Raw genomic sequence first — 21287 nt, 5'->3', positions numbered from 1 at the left:
TCCTTGCCTTCACACAGAACTTCCTGTGTTTCAGTTTGTGCCCACTGCCCCTCATCCAAGTTGTCCCCAGAGAGACTGTATCATTTACCAATATCTGATTTTGAAACATACCAAGCCAAAATGAGGCGACTACACCAAATGAGGATAACTACATCCATGATTACTGTCTCTGCTCTTTCATGTTATCACAGATACAATAGGTATGTGGTACTGCACAGCCAGCATAAAATCCACCAATTCTTTGAAACATAACCCAGGACAAGCAAAATAACAAACGCAGACTTTCCAAATACCTTTAAACAGTCCCTAAAGTGAGTTAAAGAAATGCTTTTAAATAGAAAGCTTTTGAAAATCACCACTGGATGCTATGTTAAGACTAGAAGCACACTCATTAGGTATTCCACTTCCATTATTTTCTGCCAATTTACCCTTCTGAGCATGTCCACTCTTTTCCTACTGGCATCCGTTACCCAGCAATAACTGGATGTCACCTCAACTACTTAAGTACACTACCCCTTGGACGGTCAGTTTTACCTTCAATTCCTAGCATTCAAATCAATCCCTCAAATCCACACCTCTCCATGACCAAACCTCATGCTAACCACTACTTTGCTTTTTCTTTTCAGTCTAATGTAAGTTGCTTTTTCTTTTCAGTCTAATGTAATTTAATTAATAGCTACTGTAGGCTACTACTGTAATCTTTGTTATGCCGTCACCTGCCAGATACACAGGACACACCTGGAGCAACATTCAAACTGCATACAAGGAAATCAATGCAATGAACATGTATTAGCATTTAACAGAGCAGTTCCCCATAAATTTCTCTTACGCTATTACAAATGTGCTACAGAAATATAACAACCTATTTATGTAACCTTCTATTACCTTAAGGATTCAAGAGATAATTTCCTATAGAATCCTCCCATGTTTTGACTTAACAGTATTCATCTAATTTTTGCTCAGTTTCAGTTGACATTTTTTGAAGAAACAATACCTTATTTCTTCCACATTGTTTCCAAACTCTCTAGAAGTAGCAAAATGTTTATCTAAACAACACATAGTAATAATACAGTAATTTTTACTTACTTTTGAAAATCTGTGTGAACATGAAGAAAACTGTCTCATCTCCAAATTAAAATCTTCATCATTAGTATCATCTTCTTCATCAGTTTCCATATGTTGGTATTTGTCAGAACGAGCTATAGACAATAGAAATAAAGTATGTGAATTTATCATAAAGAAGGGGTACCAAGCTTAATATTAACTGAAGAGTAATTTTATTCCCAAGATTATTTTTGCTGAAACGTCAAACCACCAGTGAAATTGCAAGCTGCCAGAGGTTCTGATGAAGGACATTTTCAAAGCAGTAAGCAAAAGTCAAAGGCAGTGATTAACTTAAAGAAGGTGTTCTTCTCAGGTTTTTTTGTACCATCAAACACCTACTGTCAAAATAACTTGTGTCCTCTTCAGACTCCAACTGTGGAATAAATTCTGCTTTCTGTCTCAGCAAGCTATTCCAGTTAAGGTTCCTGAAGAACTGATGCTGCTTTACTTCGTATACACCACCTGGGGGAGCCAGAGAAAAACACTGAGCAAATGATACCACATCCTCTGACATTAATTCACCTAAACAAACCCCTGGACAAAAAAGTAAATCATAATGGAAAGCCTTAGTCCTTAGGCAGAAACATCTACTAGCCATTTCCACTAGAATCTAAACCTATCAGAGCACCTCCTCGTCTCTGTTTTGTTGTGACCGTTTCTTTAGTAGCGCTGCACTGCTTTTATCATCTTCCCCCTTTTAACATTCCTGTTTTTCTGGATATACTGATTATGATCTCTCAGTGACAATTTAGTCAGAAGCACAACATGAACTAATCATAAAAATGTAAGCATGTGTATTAGATGAGTAAGCATAAGTTAGAATGTAATGAAAATGATTCTTAATAGGAAATACCCTATAATTTATCTCCTTATAGATTACTTCCTTCTTGTTATACAAACAAACTAGTTTCAAGCTAAGAAGCAACTATAAGAACACAATGAAATACTGGAATTTTTGTCCTGTGAGGCTGGGTGAGTATACTACTAACAAGCATTAACCTAACCCTAAAAACTGAAAGGTAACCTGCAGCAGCAGGAATTACTGCCAACTGGATTGTACGGGGTTTATGTGCCACAGTTTTGGTAGTGGAGGGCTGCAGGTGTGGCTTTTATGAGAAGATGCCAGATGTTTCCCCCATGTCCGACAGAGCCAATGCCAGCCAGACCCAGGATGAACCCACCACTGGCCAAGGCCAAGACCATCAGTGACACTGGTAGTGCCCCTGTGATAACACATTCACAAAAGAGTAAAGAAACTGCTGCACAAGAGCATAGAGAGGAGTGAGCGTATGAGAGAGCAGCAACTCTGCAAGACACCTAGGTCACTGAAAGAGGGGAGAAGATGCTCCAGGCAGAGGAAGCAGAGATTCCCCTGCAAACTGTAGTGAAGCCCATGGTGACACAGGCTGTGCCCCTGCAGACCATGGACGTCCACAGTGGATGACATATCCCCCTACAGCCCATGGAGGCCCATGCTGGAGCAGATCTCCACCTGCAGCCCCTGTAGGACCCCACACCAGAGCAGGGGGATGCCTGAAGGAGGCTGTAACCCTGTGAGAAGCCCCTGCTGGAGGGGGAAGGGACTCATAGTGGAGCAGTTCATGAGTAACTGGAGCCCATGAGAAGGACCTATACTGGTAAAGCTGGTGGAGGACAGTCTCCTGTGGGAGGGATCCCACACTGGAATGTGGGAGTGATCCCACACTGGAATGTGGGAGTATGAGGAGGAATGAGCAGCAGAGACATGTAATCAACTGACTGCAATCCCAATTCCCTGTGCCTCTAACCCACTTGCAAGGACAAGGCAAAGAAACTGGGAGTGAAGTTGAGCCCAGGAAGAAGAGAGGGGTGGAAGGAAGGCGTTTTTAGGCTTGTTCTTATTTCTCATTCTCATTAACACTACTTCAGTGTTAGCTGGCAATAAACTAAACTAGTTTCCCCAAGCCAGGTCTGTTTTGCCTGTGACATTAACTGCTGAGTGATCTCTCCCTGTTTTTATCTCCATCCACATATCTTTAAATGCATTTTCATCCCCGTCCAGTTGAGGAAGGAGGAGTGATAGAGCAGTCTGGCAGGCACCTGGTGCCCGGCCAAGGTCAATCCACTACAGTGATACAGCATTTGTTATGCCAAAGCTAAGTCAGCAGAGAGCCACTAAAAAAGTCTCAAGTCTCCAGGATTGGTCTCCAACTCAGCCTCAAGATTTCTAAGGTGCTTCTTTGCTGTTCTGACTGCAGCAGGGAAAAAGTAAAAAATCCCGAATATTCGTGAATGAAACCAAAATCACGTCATTGAAAGTCACTAGCTAAGGAGTGAACATTTCTCTTAAGCACAGCAATGGGATATTACACCTGAACTGTGTAATTCTTGATTAGTATCAGACACCTCAAATCCTAAGAGGTCCTTTTTCTGCAATTTTCCGTCTTAAAAAAAAAATACAGTACCCATCTCTCTTCCTTCAACATAACTATGCCACTCAGGTCTCCTGAGCAAATACACAATTAGGATTTTCACAGAGTGCTATGCAGCTAGCTAATACATATTAGACAGATAGTGCTTTTATCTGAAATGCATGGTGGAGCCTGGGATAAACAGTGCTGTTTTTCCAGAGCCCCTGTGGGACCTGTCACATTGCAGTCTCTGTTCTTGAAATTGTTTCTAACATTAAAAAAACCCCCGAAGTTTGTTATGGCTTCTAAACACCCCCCTGTGCTTCAAAGAAATGGCTGCCCAATTTCCTTTTTCAGGCTGTCAGCTCTCAAGAGATCACAAACAGTTTAAAGAAATCAGCCACTGCACAGATGTTCCATGTGTTGGCACTGACCATCACAGTAGTTAATACAGCCTCTTTCTAGCCAATTCACTTTCTCAACCAGCTGTAGCAAGACAGGCAGAATTTGCAATCTACTTCTGACCCAGCCTCTCACAGGGAGGCATAGAGCCTTGAATTAACACTGTGTTTACCAGGAAAAAGCATCTTGGTAATGAAACAATAATGCTTGAAAGGAGTATATGCAAAACAAAGGAATGGAATTAGTTGTGTCCCTTTATTTTGCCTTTGGTAGCTGTGCCCTTTGTAGCAGATGAAGCAGGCAGCAACAAGAGAAGCTGACTAGGACAAGGTATCTGCTTCACTCTTGTTCAACTCGGGGCAAGGGAGAAATCAAACTTTGGTGGATATCACTTATTCCTGACCATCAGCTACAGATCCTGTTCATACAGATCCCAGACTCTCAGAGAGCAAAGGACATGCAGTTCCCTCGTCTCAAGTCATGTCATCATGTCCCAAAGGAAGATCTCTCATGTATGACCACATCAATAGTACTTGGGGTCTGGGTTTTATACACATGTCCCCCCCAAGTGAAAGTGGTAAGGCCAGTTATAAACTGATTTTTAAAGCTCCTGTTTATGTTAGCTCTAAAAATACACAGCATAATCTGAACACTGGACTCAATTTTGCCAGCAATTTTCCAAGTACTATCATGCTGATTCAACCTGCCACTGGGTTTTCTCAGCATCCATTTCCATTCATGGCATACAGCGTTCACCATAAATGAGACTATACCTTTACATTCAGGCTCTTTTGCACAGGAATTCTTTTTTGCTGTGTTTATGTAGTGCTTTGGCCAGTGGAATGGCTGCCAATGACAGGGGATTCCATACATTAACACTTCAAAAATCATGTGCAATATTCTTCAGTACTGCCTCTCATCCAATTCCCAGAAAAATCCTGTTCCATCAACTAACAAATTCTATTCTATAAATGTACAATGTTTTCATTAGGCTAAGCAGGCTCAACGCTCCTAATGCCACATGCTCTTTACATTTTAAGAGGTTCTTCTCTCAAAATGGAAAGAGCGTAGCACTGAATGACCACAGGGGAATAAGGTGACAGCATGTGTTCCCACTGATACCCATTTACTTCCTTAACATTCACACTCAGGGTTTTGTTCTTTTTCATGCAAGGCAGTAGTGCTTGCTGAATTACAACAAGACCTTTCACAATACAACTTCAGACAGTCATTTCTGAACAATTAGTTAAGAGTACCCATAATCCACTCTAAAGCCTGGAGGAACTAATTTGCCAGGCTAAAATACTTCTGCAAAAGGAAGCATTATCTGTGTATTGATTCCTCTTCTGTACTTCTATGTTATTTAATGCTGTATCCATGAAAGAACACTATCCAATAGCTAACTGGGTCTTTGAAAAATTTATGGTTTATGTAGAGAATTAAGAGAAGAGTAATTGCAAATGACCACATATATGTAAACTTCAAAAAAAGGACAGACATCATCCGCTATCATGGCATGCTGTCATGACACTTGTCCTGATAGTTATTTCCCGAACAAAACAAATAGGTGAACAAAAGCTCACGATGCCGAATACGCAAACCGTTTCCAGCACACTAACAATATAAAACAGGGCCTCCTAACCTGTTCCCAGTCTTTCCAACGGATTCTGCCTGAGCAGCCGGGTAATCAGATCCTGGGCTTCTGGAGGTGGTGCTTCATCCTCTTCAGGCCAGCAGATTTCATCTAACAAAACAGAAAGTTGTTTGTTATTACTGAAGTCTGACCCCAACATTTAGCAGAAACTCTGAAAGCTCTCATAGCAAGCTATCAGTAAAGCTGAGTTAAGGCAACTTTTCAAGTTTCTGTCGCATACCAATTACTTCTGATTTTCCTACTCTCTATACAAACTCCATAAACACGCTGTTTATGAGAACGTATGTTCACATTTTCCTCGGAAGTATCCTTTCACCCAAAACTGTGTTTAACAACAGAATAAAGGAATGCTTGGCTCATGGAAAACTATTGCAAAATATGAGCAAAACTTGTATGCTCTCTCTTCTCCCTGGCCACCACACCCAAATCATGCTTTAAATTTTAGTTCTGTTCCATGGAAATTGCTGTTAAGGACACAGCTGACCTAGCCAAGCAGTCACTGCTCAAATCTGCAATCTTTCTCTTCTAACGCTAGCAGACTTCCATGACTAATGGCCATGGTATTGGACTCTGCTCTGTAAAGATACATGCCAATGGAGCATTCTTGCAAGTGCTGCATACTTGCACCTCACACTACTGACTCTTCTACCACTAAGGCCTTTGCACTTCATAGCAAGTTGGACATAAATCATGCAACCAAGACATTAAGCCCTGCCAGCATTCAGGTAAGGCTGACCAAAAAAAAAAAAAAAAAAAAATCAGCCAAATTTTCATTTAAATTAAACAATGGAAAAATGTGCCAGTTTCCAGATGTACATGAACATTGTAACAAGCTTACACAGCAAATTTTGTCTGATTTCTATCAGAAGCTGCCTCCAAGAATGTAATATACTGCGGGTTTAGACAAAACTCTGCAGAATTTTCTTAAGAGGTAAAAGGATTTGAGCATCAGAGAAACAGAATGCTCAAAAACCAGAGAAGACTGTTACAGATTTTGTCATTGTATAATCTAGACTTTTCCTTAAAAATTACCGTAATTGAAGAAATAACCACTAGAAGCTACACACAAGTCTAATTGCTGTATTTCAGAGTTTAAGGAAAGGTACTGAAATAAGAGGCATAAATGTTTCTGAAGTACTATTTTTAACATTTTGTTTTAATTAACATTTTAAGCATCTAAATTTATTTATACTGAGGCCTGCCATAGCTGTACTTATACAGACTGGAAGCAGGGAAGGCAATCTGCAGTGAAGAAAGAACAAGGTATAATATGAGGGAGCAAGATTTTACAGCAGATTATAGAATTTCACCCACAGAAACTGAACAAAAGTCCAGGCTATGGATTGGGTTCTTTAACACAGCTTTTACAGTTGAATACGCTTGTACCATATATTTTAACACGTATTTTAGTATTTATACCCTTGGACCATATATTTTAGCATAGGAAACTTATCCAACAAAAGAATTCTCCTGCAGATGCTGCACGAATGGTTTCAGAAAGTAAGGATATTTAAAATAACAGAAACTGACAAGTCAGTATCAAAAGAGGAAACTAAGCTGACCCACAGGCTTGGAGAGCCAGGGGAAACAGATCAGGTTTACAAACTTACACTTTTACAATTTCTGGAAGATAAAAAGGACACATTCAAACAGATTAAGGTTATTTACATAACTATCAGCTAGATTTTAACACATCATAATTTGTTTTCCAAAATTTAAAATTACTGTCACAGGCAAAATAAAGTCTAAAGTGCAAATGTTGTCATTAATTTTAGACTATTCCCTCCCCTTCTCCCAGTCAGAGAGCATAAAGATAAAAACACATGCACACATGTCCGGAAATGCAATAAAAACATGAGTTATTTTCATGTTTGCCTGCCTACAGCTTCCACTGCAGTTTGAATTTGATTTGGAAAATAAAGCATGAATATGCATTGCAGCCATGAGGCATTCAGAACAAAGCCAGCATTTGCTGCCTGCGTTAATTAAACAGTTGATTCTCCTTGCCGCTCAGGGCTTGACGTATCACATCAGAAAATAACATGGTTATAAATCCATGAACGCAAGGATGTTGTATAAAGAGGTCATGTACTAGAGGCAACACACAAATCCATTTCACTACAGTTTACAAGCAAGTTTGGCTTTCAGCTTCGCATATGGAGGAAAGCGAGATAATGACAGCGTCTCCTTAAGTACAAAAGGGGCTTGCTGTATTCTCACTATCCCAGAGTATAATACCAGAGGTGTGGTCAGTTTTGTTTCTGTTGGGCTTTCTGGCTGTTGTTTGAGCTGGTTTTTTGACAGTTGTTTTGGTTTGCTGTTTGGTGGTTTTTTCTTAGCTACTGGACATTTTAAGCAGACTATAAAACAGACTGTGAAATAGTAAGAGAAGCCGTTCTGTTAAACTCTTGGCATAAATAGAGGCCCTCTACATCTATGCATCTGGGAAATTTATGGAAACAGCAGGCAGGATAGTAAACAATTCTGTTTAATTATCATTCAGTTTTGCCATAAGCCACATAACAATACTTAGGGTCAGCTTGCAGGTTAAGAACTAAAGGGTTATTGAATTTTAAATGGAAGAAGAACAGCTGCTACAGAAATAACATTGCACTACAACAATCACCAATGAAATCATTTGCAATCTGTGAATTGAATTTGTTTCCTTCTCTTTCCCATTATTTATTATTTGTGAGACATTTGTTTTAGGGTTTTATTACATCTTTGTTAATTTCTTCATTGTGCCATGAGGCATGTTCCCATTTATGCAAATTTATTTGAACCATTTCTGCTTGGGTATAATTTCTCTGCTAAAGACTGAAATCACTGTGCCACAGTGGCACTACTTTCCTACTAATACTGCTTTTCTTTTCTAAACAATGCAGCTTAACCAGTGCATTTCCACATCTCTGTACTTAGCAACAACATACTGTAAACTTAGCTTTTAAACCAAATTTAGTCTTACCGCTTTGACAGCAACCTGCTAATACAATAACAGGATAGTGGTGGGCCTTTTGAGCAAAACTAGCTTGAAAACCTAGCCTATCAGTAAAATTGTAGGTATATTTACTTTTAACAGAAATTGACATGTTTCACAGCAAAATGAGTAATCTGGGGTTTTTTTATAACGATCCTCACCACTGATTACTTGTCCGAACAGCTGTTCTGGTGTATCTCCAAAGAATGGCACACACCCAACAAGAAATTCGTAAAGGATAATTCCCATAGCCCACCAGTCCACTGGTTTTCCGTAACCCTGTCTCAGTATCACTTCAGGAGCTATGTATTCAGGTGTACCACAGACCTAAAATAAAGAAAATAAGTGTGATAGTAAAACAAGTCTAACTGAGCTGTGTCACCATCACTGAGTTTTGCAAACATATTATGGAAACATGGAAAAAAGGAATTCAGTAGGTTTTCGTCTGCTGACTTCACAGAACTGTTAATGTTTTTAGAATGACCTAGCTATGTTTACAGGCATCATAATGAACATTTGTGCATCTGTCATGCAAAGGGCAGTCTGAATTTCATACATGAAAGTCCACCATGGCAAGTATTTTATTTAACTTAAACATACTCCTATCTTTATATGAAAGTTATGATGGTTTTATCTTAAGTAACTTTTAAGAGTGAACAGATTGTGAGCAATGGTAATGAGGCATGCTTAAAGGGAAATGGGCCATAGCAAGGATTTTAGCACCCTTGGTTGTACAATGCATAATGAGCTCCACAAGTACTCTGCTGAGACTCCTGAATTCCTTCTAAAAACAGTTTTCCATTTTTCTCTCTCACAGATTCATTTTCACACAATTAGGCTGTTCATCTTACTAACAGATCCTAATGTAGAAAGAAAATATTTCAGCATAATCTGCAGGGCATCAATAAAAGTAACTGACACACAACTGGAACACTGATGTAGAAATAACAACTGTTTATACAGTATCATGCTACATTCCACTTGCAAAACATCACTTCATTTGAACACTCAATGTAGAACTGAAAAGGGCTGTCTCTTACTTGTTTGTCAACGAATTCTCTGGCATCCTTCTCAATGTGACCCTCATACAGATTGGTAGTCAAACTCATTAGCCCCACCTTTGACAGGCCGAAGTCTGTAAGCTTTATATGGCCCATGGATGTTACCAATAAACTGTAAATTAGAATGATTTGAAATTACTGTGATATAATTCAACATAATGCGGTGCTGATTACCACTATCATTATTATTACTATTATTAGACTAAAACGTTCCATTATCACCACAAAAATATAAAAACAGTAATTTAAGTAATTTAACAAGGTACAAAATAAACAGCTTAAAACTCCGAGTCTTACATTTGTTACTATTAGCAGATGTAAACACTTTTTTCATATACAATTGCACAACATCTTATAGAACCATACAAGTGTTGAGAGCTGAATGCTATATGCTATGAAGAAAAAGAAACAGTCATCATCTGAAAGACCTAGAATAGAATAAATGTTGCTTTTTAATTGAGGAGAGCATTTTCTGTGGGTCATTAACTGAAAAAACACTCAGGTATTTAGTCAGTAACTAATACTACACTGGCCTGAAGTATCATGCTATGAAGGTACTGTCACTCAAAAGGCATGATCTAATTATTTTTCTTTAAATGTGAAACTTGCAGCTACCATACTTTTTACTGCAGCTACTTGCTGTAACGTTATTTATGTGTACAGAAGAAACAGTTTTCTAAATTTTGAAAACAACAACCAAACAAAAAAACCCTCATGCAATAGTGGCTTAGATCTTTTCCTTAATGACCAAAATCAATTTCTCTCAATTCAGCTGGAAGAGTAAACATATTTTTTTTTCTGCTACTCTGCTATCTCTTGCATCTGAAATACAGAAAATTCAAAAAATCTCATTTGGAAGCCCCTCTCCCCCCATTTTCTGTTACTGCAGGTAGGGAAAAATTCACGTTGTGCAGAAATGGTGAATCTACATAATATTTTCATAAAAAAAAAAAAACCAACCAAGAAACAAACAAACAAAACCCAACAAAACATTTCAAGTACATTCAAAGGAATTACACCTTTCATATTTTATCTAATAATTTTTAAGCCTTCTTTTGGGTATAATCTATATACGTACTTGTCTGGTTTCAAATCCCTGTGTACAATTCCATAATTATGAAGGTATTCCAAGGCCAGAACAGTCTCTGCAAAGTACATCCTTGCCATGTCTACAGGTAAGGGACCCATGTTCTTCAGCAAAGTAGCACAGTCTCCACCTGTGGAAACAGAACAAATGTTCCAGATGACACTATAAATTTTGAGTATTATCAGTATAAGCCATATATGCTGCAGAAAGAGACACAAACTGCAGTCACAAATGTTTATTTTCCAGTCAAGTGATTCAACTGACCATGTAACCGTATTAAGTATTGTACTGGAAAGACAGTGTGAAGCTGGGAGTGAGCAGTTCAAAGGTTCAGCTGGAAACTAATAAAGTCTGGGCTGCTACACGTGGAGGCAGCAAAAAAACCCCACACAACCATAGTCTAGGTATCTCATCTTGCACTGCCTCTGTTCACTGTCTCCTTCAGCATGAGCACCATCTCAAATTGCTTCCTCTTGGCTCTTCCTTTGTAAAACTAACTAATACAAATACCCCAAAATGTCCTAATGAAAATTTCAGCTCCAGAAAAGCAAACAGCATTTCCACAAGAATTTCTGAACACTAGGCCACTTATGATTATAGTCCATGAGGAAATTATTAAAACAGCAGTTATTTCCCATTGTAGCTGGAGCTCAAGTGTTTTACAGGCTCCCTCTGGAAGATGACTAGAAAAAAAAGCCACCTTGCTGTTGGATTTAGATCATAAATCTGTACTGCCAGAGTACAGAGGACCCAAAGAAGCCTTTCTAATGCAAGTACCATACCGGTTATTTTTCTTTCTTGTTGTAAGAAAATGAAAATAGAACAGCCACTTTACCTTCTACATACTCCATGACCATACATAAATGACGTCTTGTTTCAAAAGAACAATACATGCTGACTACAAATGGATTTTCTGCGAATGTCAGGATATCACGCTCAACAAAGGCCTGTTGGATCTGGTTTCGGAGGATGAGATTCTGCTTATTAATTTTCTTCATGGCAAATCTTTGTCTGGTTTCTTTGTGTCTCACAAAATAAACCGCACTGAAGAAGTTCAAATAGGAGAAAGAAATAAAAAACTCTGAATAACTGTTAAAATACATATTTTAAAAACTTTTTTTTTTTTTTACAAAAAAAGTATTTTTTAAAACTGCGTATGTATTATGAAAAAGGTTTATGTTTTCTTTAATGTTGTTGACCTGACTTTGACATTACAGAATGGCTACAAACTTCATTTTGTTCTATAACCAGGACGAATCTCAGTCAACAAAAATCAATGCACAAACTAAAACCAAACAACTCCCCCTTGCCCTGTGTCCCAAAGCCAAACAACGGATACAGCAAATGCCATCCAACAGACATAGCAAATGCTCTCAGCTCAGGCAGATTTTGGGCGTTTCCACAAACGATTATACACAAAACCCAGCTATGGCACATTGTTATAAAATCATTCTTACAAATGCTTATTCTGTAAGTGCGCTGCCAGATAATTATGACTCAGACTCCATTCAGGAGATTTTAAAACATGTCACAGGTTTCTCATGCGGTTTGATTCAAAGCTGTTTGATGGGGTAGCTCCTTTGGTGCCAGGTGCTAACTATTCTGTTCTTTTTCAGTCCCTGACATCCGCACTGATCCATATCAGGGGTAGGTCACCAGTAGGTAACCCGAAACAAAGATCACTGCATTAACTGCATAGTAACATGGGGTTAAGATGTATCTTGACAGGCAGAATTTCCACTGGGGTACTCAGTACTGAGTTCCCTGTAAGCCTGGTTAGATAAGATCAAGGCAGGAAAACCAGCTGAAAGAAAACCTCACAGGTACATGCCTTCTTTCTTTCAAGGCTCAAGGAATCATCCTGCCATGAAACACTGACAAGGGATGTTACTGCTGCATTTCTCAGAATCCCTTGAGGCAAATCATGAAAACGTCTGCCTTGCCTGAAAACTGCTTTGCAGCACTTAATGCTTATAGCATGTCCAGTATATAATTACCACAGCAGCGAGTATTTACAGGCAGAAAACACAAGGAGAAAACTGGGGAGGGGGGAGGGCGGGGGGAGGAAGGGAGGTGGCAGGAAATGAGACTCAATTAGATTGTTTTTAAATTCAGTTTCTTGTCCCCAAGAGGTCCAATTATCAGCATACAACTATTTATTTAACCACAAAAAAGCGATTCTTGTCTTATTATTTCTGTGAAGACCTTCCCACAGCTACCAAGTTGCAAACACTGAAAGTGTCAACACGTTTCTGCTTTCCTTTGTTGACAAAAGCTTTTTCTATAAAATAAAGTTTCTCTTACTGTTTCCAAAAGTTTTCATTAATCCCTTGTTTTTGTCTGTTCACAGGGCACGCAAAAGACATTACACCATTATGAAAGTAGGTGAAAAACACCTTGGGCAAAACTCAGGACAACCCCACCCTTCATGCTTCCTACAAAGTCTTTCTTTCTTCTGTTCCTCCCAAGCTGGAATAAACGGCTGAGTTATTCAGCTCCAGTACTCCTCTCTGCTGGCTTCATGTCTTTTGTCCTCCTGGACCTCTTCCTACCCCTCCCCTCATGCTCACTTCTCTCTCCACCCCTTCATTACAACTCTTGGTTTCCTTTTTTTTTTTTTTCCCTCTCCCTTACACTCTAATTTTCCTCTCATCTCCTGTCAGTCAGTTTTAGCTTCTTAACCTCCTGTAATTTCATCTGTTTTTCTCTATTTCAGTCCCCTTGTTCCCCCTGGCATATAGAAAAGTGAACCCTTCAAGTGCCTGAACTGTAACCCTTAAAAAAATAATTAAAAAAAACCCAAACAAACAAACAAAAAAAAAAAAACAAACAAAAAACCACTGAGGACTGCCTGAGGACTTGGCATGCAGATCTTTCTCAGAGCTTTAATTTGCACACTGTGCCCATATGAACTCCTGAAAGACAGATATTAATCAGAACAAATTATTACAGCATCTTAATAAACCTTTTCAGATCATGTGGATCTATAGGATCATTACTACCATATTTAAAGATGAAGAGCCAGTAAGTTCTAAGGACTATGTAGTCCAGTAACTATCTGGGGCATTCTAGCTGTGTTTCTCCAGCTCTCTAAATCCCATTCTCCAGTCATACAGTCACAGGCAGGCAATTGTGTTAACTGGGATCCAGTTACCTACAACTCCTCAGGAAAAAAAAAAACCTGTTTAGTTCAACTTTACTAGACCCACAAGACAACTGCAACACAATTGTCCCTCTTACACTTACAGAGACATACACTGTTTATGTGGTACTATGGGCTTTTAAATGATCTTTAACATACAAAAATGTTGAGCATCGCTTATTCACATCCTCTGATTACAGAAACCTCAGCAAACAGCATTTATGCTTTATAAATAAAACTATGTCCTAGCCATCAGCATGTTATTCCTGCAGAAGACCCCCGCTTCTTCCTCCAGGATGCTCCTAATTCACAGCAGTGGCGCCATTTCCTTAGCCTACCAGTATGCTAAACTAAGGACGCTACAACAACAGTGCCTGGGGACTGCCTGTGACACAACTCCCACAGTTTGAAACTTGTCAATAAAATGATAAATAGAAACTGAAATATTCCCAAACAGTTAAATAACCATATATAAACTGCCTGGACTTAAAAAAAAAAAAACAAAAAACAAAAAAAAAAAAAAAAAAAAAAAAAACCCCAAACACAAACAAACAAACACCACCACTCCCCCCCCCAAAAAAAAAAACAAAAAAAACCACAAAAACCAAACTTATGTGCTCCTGCGCATAAGTGGGGCTTCAACTTCAGTAAGAAAGCTTGGAGTAAAGCACACATCTGCTGAGACACAACTGTGAACTTGGAGGTAAAATGATGGTAACAGTCACAGTAGCTTTAGCACTTAACAACTTTGTCTTCAGTAATTCTAAAATGATTTGCCAGTGGTACACCTCTGTTACTGTGCAACAAGTTACCACCTAGATTTGATGGCCTTCTAGTTTCTGTTCACACTCCTTGAAGCTGTCATCTTGCTTCATTCTTACAATCCTGGCACTGAACGCAAGCCTTGCTTTTTGCCCCACACAGGCCCACTATCCCACATACCTGTATTTTTCATAATGCTACAACTGGACCACTAAACAGAAGTTCATTTTTGTTTTACATGTACTTTTAAGAAAGAGTGCAATAATACCCCAATTCCTGGTTTCTTGGCCTTGGGCATTAACTGCTGTTCATGATTTTCAGTATATTATACAGGCAACTGTAAATCTGAGGGTTGTTCTGACACAAAAGCAATATATTAGGAATATGCAGACCATGCAATTGTTGTGGCAATCCATTACACAGTATCACAGTATCACAGTATGTTAGAGATTGGAAGGGACCTCAGAAGATCATCTAGTCCAATCCCCCTGCCGGAGCAGGAACACCTAGATAAGGTTACACAAGAACGTGTCCAGGCGGGTTTTGAATGTCTCCAAAGAAGGAGATTCCACAACCTCCCTGGGCAGCCTGTTCCAGTGTTCCGTCACCCTCACTGAGAAGAAGTTTCTTCTCAAGTTTAAGTGGAACCTCTTGTGCTCCAGTTTGTACCTATTGCCCCTTGTCCTTTCATTGTTTGCCACTGAGAAGAGCCTGGCTCCATCCTCGTGACACTCCCCCTTTATATATTTATATACACTAATAAGGTCACCCCTCAGTCTCCTCCAAACTATAGAGACCCAGCTCCCTCAGTCTTTCCTCATAAGGGAGATGCTCCACTCCCTTAATCATCTTCAATGACAGTGGTATGCTCTGTCTGTCTGCAAAGTCACAGACCAGCGTTGGCTTTACTATTCCCCCTTGTTTTCGCAACATGACCCCAAGAGATTTCCAAAACATCCTCTGAATTCAATGTATGGATCTCAATGGGTACAAAAGTGCTCTGTATTTTATTGAGGCTGTTTCAACATACCAAGAAAAGGTTTGCTTTTCAAGAGAAGTAGCAAAAATCACTGGCATTATTCAAACACTACATTAGTCTCTTAGTCTACTTCCAACATAAATCTTAGCTTTTAAAAGTATCACTAAAATACCTTTAGCTAGGCACAAATATAAAGCATTGTATATGTGTTAAGATGACCAAAATAAATGTCCAGAAATTTAACTGGGTTCCTGAATTGCTCAAACTTACATTATGCAAGCTATGTCTCTAATCTTACAACCAAGATTCCTTTTTCTTTCCAGTTTTTAGTAACTTCAACTTTTAGAGCCATTTTACAATCCAGTCTACATTCAGTGTTGAGCCTAATGTGGCTGTGCTGCTTTGCTTTGACCCAATTCTCTAATTTATCAAAGGACCTTGAACTCCTTGTGGAAATACGGGTACTGTTACTTGCTGCTTAAAAGTTACAGCTGCACACTGGGAGCGATATTTCATTTTCGTAATTAATTTTCTTAAGGAAACTGATTATGAAATCAATCAATTCCTTCTACTACCTTCTGTACTACCCTGGAACAAAGTCTGAGGTTTCCTCTAGTGAAGAGGGGCCACTTGTGAGGGTGTGATTCATGATACACCAATGTGGTAAAGTTTATGGAGAGTTATTTAAGACCACAATCTACAAGCAGCACTGCACTACCTCCTAGCTAGGCGATGTCCATGACCAGATTGGATTTATTTGGGGACAGGGTGAAATGCTGCATAAAGCACTGCAGCACAACAGGGCAATATACAGTGCACAGGTTCAAAGTTCATCATTTTGAGTAAGTCCACAATGAATGATGAGTATAAGATCCCTAGCATAGAAGTTGTCTGACTCTACTTTTTAAGCTGCTCTTCAAAGCTACAAGCTCCTAGGAATCGAAGCCTCTTACCTGCACAGACCTATCACCCACGGATAAAAAGGATATAGCTTATTAGACCTGTAATCCATTCAGAGCTGGTGGTAGATAAGTGAACCTATAAAGCCAGACTTCCCTCAACCCCTTCCAGTTCTGAACTGGTGTCTGCCAGGCTGCTAATGAATTAACCTGAATTACAGGGTGTTACTCTGCAGATGGGTGGTTTTCTTACTCCCTTTCACAATGCAACTATCCATGAGCAAGTACTGTCAATTGGATGGAGAAGGGACAAGAATGAGTAATCACAGGTTATGGGCAGCAGCTGTTCAAGCCAACACAACCTCAGTTTTTAAATTTATCAAGCAACACCACTGACCAGTATGTGACATATACATATCAACCACTACCATATACGTAAAAGGATTCCAGGCAGTCACAAAAGAGGTATCATGTACATGCTTTAAGCAAATGCAGTGATACATTAATGAAGAACAACTGGACTAACATCACTTGCTTCCCTGAAATCAAACATAATCTTCATTTTGTTGAGCTGGTCCAGGAAACCAGGCTGATGCCAAGTTGAAGAGATGGAATACAACTACCTGCTACCTCTTACAAGCTGCAATATGGAAAAAAATGTTGCTCTGTTTGCAGTGAAAAATTTGTATTTGGGAAGTATGAAAAGTTTTGGCTGGCTGACAGAAGTCAGATAGACAGCTTGTGAAATCATTAATGACTTGGCCAGCATCCTACATGTTTACTGATTCACAGCTTGTTTAACTTCTTGTATATTCCTAGCCATTCCCAATAGCTGATACACCTCATCTACTATACAGTCACTTAACTGCACTACAAATGAGTTTACCCAATCAATTAAAAGCACAGAACTGCTAAGAAATTTACTCAAACCTTCACAAAACCAATAGTTTATACTCAAGCTCATCAAGTTTAACAAATCTGACAAATCTCAGTTACACCATGCCAAGCCCAACAATTACCCTGTCAAGCAGTCAAAGCTTTCCATTTCACTAATGAAGGCAAAACCACCATAGCAAAATAAAAGACAGCATAATGTTTGTGGTTTTTTCATTTGTTGAGAATGAAACCCTCCATTATAGCCTCAAAATACATAAAATATTGCAACAGCATACTGAATCTTTAACAAGTCAGTGCACCAAATATGTCCACTCACGTGTTTTTGAGAATAAATAAATGAAGCACAGATAGAATTCACACATATTTAGGTTATTTCAAAAAATAAATGGCCTGGAAAAACATGGATGCAGAGGGAAAATAAATAATCCTTGTAGCTAACAACAGTAACTTTTACTTCTACTGCTTATAGTTGTAAATAAACTGCATTAAATGCCGATGGGGCAGTTGATTGCTTGGTATTCGTATGTGGAACAGGTATTGTTTTATTACTCCCCATTTTGTAGATGCGTTAAAGAGCATTTATGTTATCGTGATGTGCTCCTCTTTAAACCTGACCGTAACTTTTAAGTAAATTAACCACCAATCATACTGGTGCTAACAGAAAGAACACTTACTTAAAATCAAAAACTGGTCTGTCAATATTACGGTCCCACTTGCCTGACATTCCACAGTAGAGATCTTCAAGCACACAGATAGTTTTGAAGAAGTGACAGTCCAGAGAACTTAGAAGCACAAGGCCACTCAACTTGTAGCAGTTGGGGGGCAATGACTAGTGAGTACTTTCAGAAGTTTATTGTCTCACAGTTCACTGAATGTGTTCCTTTCCCTCTACATTAATTAGTAAGGAGCTGTACCTTTGTTTTTATTCTTGTTCTTGACTCTTAAGAAGTAACCATTGAAAACAATAAATCCAAGGCAGCAAAATCTGTTTTGTTATTGTTTGCTTAAGGATCGAACTAACAGCACCCTACTAAACTCACGAGATTTTCAGTTTTGACTTCTTACACCACAATATAACCAGCCAGCCTACCCCTGTTTTAATACTTGTTAAAGAGAATAATGATTCATGCAGAATACAGATACGCCCCAAGCTATTCAACCTCTCATCAGCATTCCATTTCCCCACAAACTATCAGGGTCTCACCCCATTTTTATGACATTTGCATTGCAAATTTAGCATATTATTGGCATTAAAAAGGTGTTCCAAAAGTATTGATTTTGCCTTTCACAAGCATGAGAAAAAAAATTCTACAGCCCTACATCATGTGTGCCGTAGAAAGCCATGGCTTTTCATCCTTTCTTTTCCAGCTTTTGAGATAAGTTCTCTCTGGTTTCAAATGGACAGTTGTCTCCAGTTTGTATTTAATGGCTCATCAAGGCTCCTTGTAACTGAAACACCTATGGAGCAACAGCCACAGGCCTACCAAATGTCTGACTTAGAATTCTAGCCACAAACTGCTGGTTGCAGCATGCCCTTCTGCAGCTGCTCTCTCTCTACCCATCCCTCAGCATCCTAGACTGCTGGGAAGCTGGGCAGGTGCAGTGACTTGGACACTCTTTTCTCTGATGAGGACCCACCACACACCATTCTTATGCTCCTTCAGTAGGATAAAGAGGAAATTAGGTAGGAGATGAAAGGTGGAAAGGAGGAGACAAAGGATCCGCAAAATGAAGGAGAAAGGGGTTTGCACAGGGAGGGGAGCAGCAGCTACTGTTAACTGCTGGAGGAAAGGCTTTTGAAGTCCTGGGGTAGTTGGGAGAAAAAGGCATACAGTAAGTAATGGGCTTGCCTAGGGAGAAACTCTGAGAAAATTGTGCAAGTTGGCTAGTGAGAAGTTTTATTTGGATATTTACATAACTTTAATGCAAATTATGTTACTTCCTTCAGGCTTTCTGCTGAGCTATGTAAGCAGGCCTGGACACAAATAATAGCCTCCACAACTGCTATCGTGACCTATAGTACTAGGCCGAACCCAATGCCTCCTGTCCCAGGGCTCAGGGTTACTGTGATCGGAGAGTATTACCATGCTCACCAGCCTCAGGCCATTAAAACAGCATGCAAAATTCAACTGGGTAGATGCAAGTGCTTTCTCTTCTACATCCATGGCCTTGTCAAAGACTCCTTAGTCCTATTCAGGCTGCTGCTGCTTCCTACCTCAGGCAGAGGTAATGCAGAGAAGAGCCAGTGTAGTAAGTTCTGTGCTGAAGAAAAGCACAGGCCTCTCCACCGCCAGGCTGTGACATGGTCTAACTTGGCAATGCGCTCCTCACCTCAAGACAGAAACCTCTCTTTTTTGAATGAAGATATCCCTCCTGGTTCTGCTAACAGGTTACATAGACCAAGACTATGTCCGGATCCATTTCAGTTCAAAGGAGGAGCCAATCAGGGGTCTAATAGTAGCTGATCAGAAAAGGCGACTAAAGACAGATTTCTGCCTGCTGATATACACAAACCCTTGATGGTACTTCCAGAAAACATTCTGTGTTCCTTTAATGTCCAGGCTAACATAATTTCTGTTGGTCTTCTAGGATATCTCCAGTGATTTCCATACCACTGGTCAGTAAGCTATGGACCTTCCAAGTACCCCAAACTAACCAAGTAACAGCAATTGATTAAAAGCTGATGGGTTAAAATCTGAAGATGAAAGACTGTCTGCAGAGAAGCAACAAAACAGTGTTGACCTACTTAAGGAAATTTGCTTCTACTTCACCAGTATGTTTAGGTCAAATAAGTACTCATTTTTAAAAATCTGTCTTCTTACAGATGCAGTTTTATTCTCTTTCATATCTGCATAAACACAGACTGTTTCCACTGCTCTAAACATGGCTTTAAATCTGCCTTTTGATTCATTCAGATTTCATCTTTGGCATTACACAAGACATACTTCTGAAAAACCTTTGTGATGTGATACTCAGTTTTTTAATTTACTGCAGCACACAGTAATCCATTATTGCCTAGCAAGCTTTTCAGAAAGTTTTTTTTGTGAACTTCAAATATTAGCAATAAAACCAGAAAGCAAAACGAAAAAGCAGTGCAAACAAACTCCCTCACATAAACATCCTTGCAATAAGTAATAATGGGAAGTTAAGCAAATATAAAATGCTAAAAAGCTGCTGCACTCATGAATTACTCACCCATAAGCTCCATTACTGATCAGTTTAATTGTTTCAAAATCACTTTCCTGAGGTTTTCTCTGCAGCTTCAGTGAGGTATTAGAGTTCTTCAAAGTAAAAGAGGAGAGAGAACAAAGTTAATACAGTACTTTTTTCAAGACCAGGGAAACATAAAAAACAACCAAAAAACCCCCTTAACCTATCATCAGGCTGTCATACCCTGATGAACCACCTAAATACTCTGTCAAGTCAGAGTCCAGAGTTACAGACTTAACCCCATCAGGCACTTGCTGTCCATTGCCTTCCCATTTTAGTAAATCTGACCATGATATGACAGCCTGGTTTTAACTAAATGTAGATGAGCTCTTGTTCACTCAAATAAACTTCTAGCACATTTCTAACTAATGTTAGGATACACTGTGAAAAGAGACATAAAATGAAAGAAAAAAATATAGAGGATAAAAACACACGAGTTCTATCATTATGGAGGTCACTTTCACCCCTTTGTATGCCAGAACATTTTCAAATATTGTTCTGAGAGTACTGCATAACCTTTTTTCTAGCTTTAGTTTTTAATTAATCTTGAACATGAGTGAAATAGAATTGGGGTGTAGGGGGGTGATGAGGGCACCAGACTCCAAATACAGTGTTCCAAACCCACAAGATCCTTTTCAACATGCTTTCCGAATCTCCAAGAAGTCCTACAGTCCCTACCCAGGCAGTCTGGTAGTAAAGGTTTAAAGTAGAGCTGGTTAGAAC

General features: G+C 39.2%; 1 protein-coding gene across 1 annotated transcript in view; it reads right to left on the bottom strand.

Moving 5' to 3' along the window:
* LOC133215132 (microtubule-associated serine/threonine-protein kinase 4-like) overlaps nucleotides 1-21287 on the bottom strand; it is a 117910-nt gene that overhangs the window by 24184 nt on the left and 72439 nt on the right. The window contains exons 11-18 of the mRNA XM_061358899.1: nucleotides 20550-20635; nucleotides 11511-11719; nucleotides 10667-10805; nucleotides 9568-9700; nucleotides 8689-8854; nucleotides 5539-5640; nucleotides 1444-1566; nucleotides 1087-1199 (exon numbers count right to left, since the gene is read on the bottom strand). Coding sequence (XP_061214883.1) covers nucleotides 1087-1199; nucleotides 1444-1566; nucleotides 5539-5640; nucleotides 8689-8854; nucleotides 9568-9700; nucleotides 10667-10805; nucleotides 11511-11719; nucleotides 20550-20635 — 1071 coding nt within the window. The remainder of the gene's footprint in view (nucleotides 1-1086; nucleotides 1200-1443; nucleotides 1567-5538; nucleotides 5641-8688; nucleotides 8855-9567; nucleotides 9701-10666; nucleotides 10806-11510; nucleotides 11720-20549; nucleotides 20636-21287) is intronic.

The sequence above is a fragment of the Neopsephotus bourkii genome, unplaced genomic scaffold (assembly GCF_033783945.1).
Source record: "Neopsephotus bourkii isolate Nb327-2 ecotype Australia unplaced genomic scaffold, CSIRO-AGI_Nbou_v1 NB_955, whole genome shotgun sequence".
Taxonomy (NCBI): Eukaryota; Metazoa; Chordata; class Aves; order Psittaciformes; family Psittacidae; genus Neopsephotus; species Neopsephotus bourkii.
This window is presented reverse-complemented; position numbering and strand designations above follow the sequence as displayed.